An 8,409-nucleotide genomic window follows, 5' to 3' on the forward strand; every position below is an offset into this window, starting at 1 on the left:
TTCGTATCTGACGGATGCGTGGAGCGGTGTCGGCTGCTCCGATGTTGGCCGTTGTCTTCGTCAGCCGCGCGAGCAGCACGTCTTGCCTCGCGTCGTCGCAATCTTGCCTCCTCGTCTTCAGATGCCTCGACTGGCCGGGCGCGACGTCGCTCATCGCGCGCAGCACGTCTTGCCTCAGCTTCCGTGGCCTCTCCAGCGGCAGCAGCGGCAGCAGCCTCACGATCCTTGCGACGGCGTCTGCGCTCAGCTCGTCTGGCATCAGCATCAGCATCAGCGCCGGCATCAGCGCCGACGTCAGCGCTCGCACGCTTCACTTCCTCCTCGCGCTGGCGAGCTGCACGTCTTTCAGCGCGTTTCGCTTCCTTCTCTTCGTGACGCCGTGCCTCCGCTTCCTCCTCACGTTTGCGGTGTCGCTCGCGGCGCGCCTTGTCCTTGGCTTGCCGCGCTTCCTCAGCGGCCCGCTCCGCAGTCTCTCTCTCGGCGCGCTCGGCGCGCTTGGCCTTACGAGCTGCGCGTCGGGCTTCGCGATCGTCATCGTCCACGGGCGCTTCGCCTGCTTCGCGGTCACCAGCAGCGCTCCGCTGGCGACGTTCACGTCTTGCCTCGTCGTCCGTCGTTGCGTACGTGTTCCGCCGTTGCAGCGGGTCAGGGCGCTCAGCCTTTGGTGTCATGAAACCACTAAACATGGCGCCGAACCCCTTCTTCGCCGTCGAGTTGCTGCGCGACAATGGCGGGGGCTCCGCTGGACCGTCGCCATCCACCATGACAATGTCCTCGTCCTTGGGAGCCTTGGTGCGCCGGCGCCGTTGCTCCTTGGTGGGGCTGACATCTTCGCCATTGGCGCCCACCATGACAATATCTTCGTCCTCTGGAGCGCGCCTGCGACGCTTGCTCGCGGACTTGTCAACGCCAAAGATCTTGGCAGCTTTGGATGCCATCGGAGGAGGCGCTTCCTCCGGCGGAGGGGAGGCAAGGCCGCCGACATCGTACGAATGGCGTCGCGAAGGCCTTGCACTGGCACCGAGCCTCTTGTCTCGGGTCGACGTGGATCGCGAGACAGGTGGGGTGCTGAACATGGACATGAGCTTGGGCCGGCCCGGGGCCTCCCTCGCTCTGTCTACACGTTCGGCCTTGTCTGATGCTGATCCTTTGGAGGAGCCCTTTTCTTCTTTTTCGGTAGGCGACCTTCTCGACTTGCGTTCGGACGTGGTTCTTGAGGGCCTCTTCTCCTTCTCCCTTTCCTTGTCACGTGTAGCGGGCGTAGCGGCGTTCCACATACCCCAGGAGGCAGAGCCCTCGCGGTTGATCTTGGTGCGCTCCTTCTTGAGGGGCTTCGCATCGTCGGGCGGCGGCGTTAAAGGTTGAGGCGCGTCGGGAACCGCAGGTGGAGGGGGAGGCGGAGGTGGTGCTTCGGGTGGGACATCCTCCTTTGACCTCTTCTTACTCTTCTTGCTGCTCTTCTTGCCCGGAGACATGTCGATAATGCCTACAATCTCGTCGTCATCTTCGGGGAACGACCCGGGAAGCTCAGATTTGTGCTTCCTGGGATGACTGGCTTCTTCAACGGGCTCGACGAGCGATCTGTCCTTATCCCGCTTGGAACGCTTCTTCTCCTCCCTCGTCGGCTCTGGAGGTGGCGGGGGCGCGAGTGGGGCTTCTTCGACTTCGGGTTCTTCGACGGGCGCTTCAAAGGCTTTGAGCCGGTCGGCGAGTTTGCTAGCCTTGCGAGCGGAGGACGATTTCATGACATTGTCGGCGGTCGAAGATGAGAAGGTGTCCTTCCAGTCGCTCGAGGCAGCTTCTAAAGGAAGGATGAGTCAGCAATGTAATCTCGGGTACGGCCGAGGCGTGATGCAGCTCATCTCGGTGAGAATCTGGGGTGAGTGGAGATGATCAGGGGTGCGTGCCACCAGCCCAGCGGCCAAAAGCACACCGTCATGCAATGAACAGCGCCCCCCTCCCCCTTGCCTTTTTGGGCCACATACCTTTTTTGGAAGGCTTCTTTGCGCCCCAGAAGCTGAAGGCGTCGCTCGACGGCTTCGCGCCCTCGGCCTCAGGAGCAAGGAGTTCCTCGATCTGCTCGGGACTGAGCTCATTCATAGCGTCGTCCAGGTCGGCCCCACCTGCATCGGGCGCCGGTTCGGGCTCCGGTTCGGGCGCTGGCTCGGGCTCGGGCTCCTTCGCCTTGGATTTGGACTTGGACTTGGACTCCTTCTCGGCCTTGGCGCTCTTCTTCGATTTTTTCTTGGAAGATTCAGCTGCTGCGGCGGCTGCTGCCGCTTCTGCCGCCGCCGCTGCTTCTGCCGCCGCCGCCTCCTCTGCCGCCGCCGCCTCTGCCGCCGCCGCCTCCGCTGCTGCAGCTTCAGCCGCTTCCGCCTCCTGACGCTCCCGCTCAGCCTGCTCCTCCGCTTCCCGCGCAAGTCGCTCCTCTTCTTCCTTAGCCGCTTGCGCCGCGGCTTCTTCAGCCTCCAGTGCTGCCAGCGCGTCGTCACCCGCATTCTCCTCCGCGGCAGCTTTCGCTTCGGCGCGCTCGTTGGCGGCTTTGGTCAGGCGGTCGAATACAGCCTGGTCTTTTTTCAGCAGCTTACCCCCTCGCTTCGCCTTCTTCGTGATGAGAGCCTCGAGCTCCTTCTCCTCCGCACGGATTTTCTCCGCTTCTGCCTCGGCGAGAGCAAGCGCCTCCTTCTCAAGGCGGGCGGCCTCGGCGGCCTCGGCAGCTGCGGCTTCTTCCGCTTCGCGAGCGATGCGCTCTTCCTCTTCCTTTTTCGCCTGCTCTTCCGCCTCCTTCTCCTCTTGGGCCTTGCGGGCAGCCTCTTCCTTCTCGGCCTTCTTCTTCTCCTTTTCGAGCTTCTTCAGCTCCTTCTCACTTAGCTTGGGCTCCTTCTTCGGCTTCTCCGGTTCAGGTTCAGGTTCTGCTTCAGGCTCAGTCAAGTCCATGGGAGGGGTCGGTGCTGGTGGCGGAGGGTCGGCAAGTATGTCCTTCCGGCTTTTCTTTGACTTCTTCTTCGAAGACGTTCCCCAGATGTCCAGATCGTCGGCGGCTTTGCTGTCCTTGGTCTCTTCGACAGAATCCGGCTGCACGGTTTCCAGTGCGGGTTCTTCCTCGACGATTTCGACCGGGACGTTCTTGGACTTCTTGTCCTTCTTCTTCTTCGAAGAGGCTGCGCCCCATATGTCCACAGGCTCCTCAATGGCGTCCGGCTTCCAGGTTTTGTCAGTAGTTGCCTCTTTCTTCTTGGTCTTCTTTCCAAAGGAGCTGAAAAAGTCATCCTCGGCCATGGGGTCGCTTACTTCTGGAGCTGCAGGTGGTGGTTCTTCTCCCGCGGGCGCATCGTCCTGGCCAAAATCAACCAAGGCCGATGCTTTACCTTTCTTCGCGTCAGTCTTTTGGCCGAATGCACTCATCCAGTCGGTTCCAGAGGTTCCAAAGACTTTGCTTGTGGCGTTGTTGGCTGAGGGGGTTGCTTCGCTACCTTTCTTCTTCTTATCCTTGTCCTTTTTAGAGCTAACGGCACCCCAAATGTCCCAAGAACTAGGTTCGGCGGCCGCTGGCGCAGGCTCCGGCTCCGGCTCCGGGATGGGTTCGGGTTCTGGCTCAGGTTCCGGATCGGCCCCCTTCTTCTTCTTCTTCTTATCCTTCTTAGTGACAGCTGTCCCCCAAATGTCAACCTCGGGTTCTGGCTCCGGCTTGTCCTCCTTCTTACTACCGAAATCGTCCCAAAAGGCGTCTTCCTTGACAGGCTCCGGCTCGGGTTCGGGAACAGGCTCGGGTTCAGGCGGAGGCGGAGGTGGGGGCGGGGGTTCCTCAACAGCGCCCTTCTTCTTCTTCTTCTTGTCTTTCTTGGAAGTGGCTACGGGGGCACCCCAAGGATCGTCCTTCTTCTCCGGTTCCGGCTCTGGCACTGGCTCAGGTGGGGGCGGGGGCGGGGGCGAAGGCTCCGGCTCAGGGGCACGTTCCGGCTCGGGGGGGTCCCAAATCGATGCCTTTTTCTTTTTCTTGTCCTTCTTGCCAGTAGTGCCCCAGCCGCTCATGAAATCATCGTCCGCCTTTGGGGGTTCTGGCTCCAGCACCGGCTCTGGCACAGGTTCGGGTTCCGGTTCCGGTTCAGGCACCACAGGAGGTGGCGGTTCCGGCTCCGCAGCAGCGCCTTTCTTCTTCTTCTTCTTGTCCTTCTTCGAAGCTGGCGCTGCAAGTCGCCCCAGTTGTCGTCGGGCTTGACAGGTTCAGGCTCAGGAATCGGCTCAGGGACGGGTTCAGGGACGGATTACGGCACCGGTTACGGCTCGGGCTCAGCAATGGCGCCCTTCTTCTTCTTCATGGTAGTTGTGCTAGTAGCTCAACAGCCCCAGGCATCGTCCTGCACGGGTTCGGGCTCCGGTACAGGTTGTGGGTCTGGTTCTTTCGGCGGTTCCTCCTTCTTCTTCGTTTTCTTTTTCCCAGTCCCCCAGCTATCCCAAATGTCGTCCTCTTCCTTCGGCGGATCAGGTACTGGCACTGGAGCAGGCGGCTCCGGCTCCGGTTCTGGCTCGGCCGCGCCCTTCTTTTTCTTCTTCTTGTCCTTCTTGGACGTCGTTGTCGTGCCCATCCAGTCGTCGACAGCGGGTTCAGGGTCGGGAGCTGGAGGTGGTATCGGGGCTGGGTCAGGCTCGGGCTCGGGCTCCGGATCCCCCCAAGGGTTGTTCTTCTTCTTCTTATCCTTTTTAGAAGCAGCCGTGGCAAAGGAGAAGCCAATGTCTTCTTTCTTTTCGTCTGGGGGAGATGTCGCCGGGGGTTCCTCGGCGACTTCGTCGACATCACCAAACCCAAAGCCAATCTTGCCCTTCTTTTTGGGCTTTGGGCGATTGATGCCCCAGGCACTGTCGTCCTCCTTGGGTTCAGCGGGCGCGGCGTCTTTGGTGGTGCTGGAAAAGTCCCATGCCCCTCCTGTGGTCCAACTGGTGCCCCACGTGCCAAAGGATGATGTTTTGGTGTCAGTGGTGCCAAAATTGATGTCGAGCCCGCCCGAGCCCACGTTTGGATCGTCTAGTTTGATTTCCTGGAAGGAATCGGCGGGTGCCTCCTCGGGGGTAGGGTCTGCCGCAGCGCCCTTCTTCCCCTTCTTCTTCTTGGCGGGTGCGAAGCTGCCCCAGTCGTCGACAGGGTCAGGCTCGCCGCCGCCGCCGCCGCCGCCGCCGCCTCCATCCCCTCCATCACCGCCGTCCCCGCCGTCCCCGCCAGCACCACCGGCACTGCCATCATTCTTGCCAGCGTCGCCACCCTGATCATCGCCGCCGCCTTCATCGTTCTTCTTGGTGCCGTCGTCGTCGTTGCTGTTGTTGTTATTGGTCTCGGCAGGCTTGTTAGCGGCAGCTTTGGCAGCAGCGCTCTTTTTCTTCTTTGCAGCTTGCCAGAAACCGTCCTCGGAAGAGAAGTCAACCTCGAATTCCTGGGTCGGATCGGCGAAGAAAGCATCGCGGCTGCGCCTCCGCCGCTCCTGCGGGGTGGATGTTGGAGGCAGAGGGAAAGATGACAGCAATGTGGGAGAATGTTGGCTGGCGCAGGCGTCAGTAGCGGTGGGGTCCATAACGATGTCGGTCGCATCCGAGGGTTCGGGTAGAGGGGCGAAGCGTCGAGACCATCGCGGGGCGCATTCGGGCACCGTGAGAGGAGATGAGGGGTTGTTGAGAGCTGAGTGAGAGTTCCTCCAGAGAAGGGTATATCGAGTCTGTGCAAGTCTCGAGATTAGTTCCGATTTCAAAAGAGAGGAGAATCCTGCGCAGTTGATATCGAGGTGTCCAGCCAGTACCCCGCCTATGCCTGAAGCGTCGACGGCGACACACGCCGTTGCAACGCCGCTGGACTCCGGGGGGCCTGGCGGGTTTGGGATAGCAGTAACTGCGAACAGGTACCAGTGCTACGCATGGAGGACAGCTGGTGCTGGAGAGTGATTCGCCCTCTTACCGTAGCATGGCGCCTAGCTTGCAACCACGCCCGAGCAATCATGCCCAGGCGGATGGTTGTATCTTGTTCATCCCAGCCAGTCGGTGAGGGCTGGGTCGTTGTTCTCCAACCACATGCGCTTCCCAGAAATGTTCCTGGGAACGCCAAAACCTCGGCCGTAGCCATTGTGGAATTTGGAACTGGCGATGCGATGGTCGGGTACGAAAATCATGGACGCTGTGGGAGGGTCGGTAGAAGCCGCTGGATCGGAGGGGGTCGTGAGTTTGTCGATTTGCAACGACGGGACAACGAGCTCGTTGTTGAGGCGGGGAGAGGGTCGTTGCGAGTCTGGTAGCACGAACGGTGTGTACACTTTGGCAAAGCGAAATGACAGCACAAGTGGACGGAGAGCACGTTTCCGAGTTTGCCTCGTCTTAATCGGGCCTGGCGATGTAGGTAGCCTGGTGAGCAAAGACAGCTGAGCCAGTCTGCCCTCAAAATGTGGAGGGACAAGGGCGAGACAAGGTGGTGATACAGAGCAGAGCAAAATATTTTTGCGCTCGTCGTCTGAGGTTGCGTAGAAATGGGATGGGCTGGGGAAAGGGCCCTGTGATGCGAAAAGAAGGGTCGGATCGATAAGTAAACGGAAACCGTCACCAGGCGCCAAATGACGGTGAAGAGCAGGGGGCAGGGATGTAGCTGTTCCGATCTCCCTCCCTCGTCGGTGGTGGCCTGTCGCCCTGGGCGTCAGATAATGCCCGCACGCTCGTGTCGTCGGGTGCTCGAGCTCGATTCCAAAGGCAGAAAAAAGACGACTCGATCGCCGACGTTATTTTCTCTACTTATTTTGGTGGCGATTGGAAAGGGTTCACCCGTGTCTGTTTTCCTTCCTGATTTCGATTTCTCCTCCTGAGCAGCGCAGGCGCAGATACAAGGGCCGCCAATGGATCATGGGGGCGTGAACCAGCCACGCTGCGACCCTGGGAGCCAATTGCGCCTTGCTGTCCCCTGCTTCTTTCTCGATCTCGTCGCTCGGCCAGGGCTGGCCAACGCAGGCGACAGTCCAGTCGGGATGCCCTCGTAGGCTGGTCCAGTGATCCGGTGATCCAGCAAGAAAGCTGCAGGACGAAAGGGGGTGGGTGGTGGATGGTGGTTCTATCGTGAGCGTGTGACGAGAGGGTGTCTCAGTTTCGATGGTTGTTGGTTGGTAGGGTAGGTCAGTCGCCCTTCCAGGCCGTCTCTTCTTCAGCAAAGTGGCAGGGAGCGTTCTGTTCGTACAAATCCACCGTGAGCAAGTGAACGAGGACGGACGAAACAAAGCCAGCCAAGCAAAAAAATAGCGAGAATGGCGAGTATATAAAACAGGCAAGTCAGAGTGCAAGGGCGAATGTACATGGGGAAAGGCAAGACGGGATGGTTATACAGTAGGTACCTTAGGTAGGTAGTATGGATGCGGCCAGGGGGGGGTGGCTATGGATATCACGCACTTCCTTCATCCTACCTTGCCAAGGTACCTTACTCTCGAGGTATTGGGCGTACAGGTACATGCAGAGCCAAATGCCCCGGCCAAGTCAGAGCACTGTGGCCCTGCATGAAGACCACTAGTTGCAGTACAATGAGGTTGTCCCGTCCTCTGGCTCCCGGGGCGGTGGTGTCCATCGTGTCCACGGGTTCCCAGTACGTGCGCCAGCGCATTGATGGGAATCAGAGACGGGGCCTCGTGCTCGTAGTCTATTCAACATCTGACGAGAAAGCAAGTACTGACTGCAGGAAGCAGCGAAGCACCTTAGGTAGCTACCTCCTTAGGTGCCTAGGTAGGCAGGTAAGGTAGGCACGAGACAGTCGAAGAAGGTCTGCTCCCTCTGTCCCTGCCTTACACCTTCCCAAGTCCACATCGTGGAAGGAGCCACGCGCGCGATGTTCCGGCCGTCTTTGCTTAAAGGGCTGCCTCGATACATGACTGGCCGTCACTATGATGCCTACTCCTGCTTGTGCCCCCCAGAACCCCCCCCCCCCCCCCCCCCTCCATTCCAAGAAGTCTCCATTCTCTTTCGGGGCACCACCTTTTGCATCACCACGCTGCCCACTCTTCTACGGCTTGACTTCTTGACCAGATGGCTACTGCAGGTGATGGTTTGTTTCCCTCCCATGTTCCCCATGTTGCCCCCTTGTTCCCCTTGTCCCCTTGTCCTCGTTGCCCCCCCTCCCCTCCCTGGTGGCCTTGTACTAACGGGTCACCTAAAGACGGTCGCTAGCCAGGTAGAGCTCGATCAACCAGCACCCAGCCGAGTTGGACCCTACGTACCGACCAGCGCCCTCACATGTCTCGACCGTTCTTTTTCTTCTGCTTCTCTTTCCCGTGTCTGATCAACATGGGCATTCTTGGTCCTCCTCGGCGCTTTCATCGCGGTGGACAACGAGACCAGGTCGACGAGTGCTGCCTGAACTGCCCCTCGCCCCTCGCCCCTCCATCCCACCAACAGGAACAG

At 59.9% G+C, this 8,409-nt stretch overlaps 1 protein-coding gene across 1 annotated transcript in view; it reads right to left on the bottom strand.

The window, feature by feature from the left end:
* Positions 1–6,106, bottom strand: part of VDAG_03205 (uncharacterized protein) — a gene marked incomplete at both ends in the record, with an annotated part of 6,572 nt that extends 466 nt beyond the window's left edge. Inside the window, 4 exons of the mRNA XM_009657070.1 lie at positions 13–1,801; positions 1,986–4,187; positions 4,343–5,705; positions 5,942–6,106. Coding sequence (XP_009655365.1) covers positions 13–1,801; positions 1,986–4,187; positions 4,343–5,705; positions 5,942–6,106 — 5,519 coding nt within the window. The remainder of the gene's footprint in view (positions 1–12; positions 1,802–1,985; positions 4,188–4,342; positions 5,706–5,941) is intronic.
* Positions 6,107–8,409: the final 2,303 nt, after the last annotated feature.

This window comes from Verticillium dahliae, genomic scaffold, assembly GCF_000150675.1.
Source record: "Verticillium dahliae VdLs.17 supercont1.5 genomic scaffold, whole genome shotgun sequence".
In the NCBI taxonomy this organism is placed as follows: Eukaryota; Fungi; Ascomycota; class Sordariomycetes; order Glomerellales; family Plectosphaerellaceae; genus Verticillium; species Verticillium dahliae.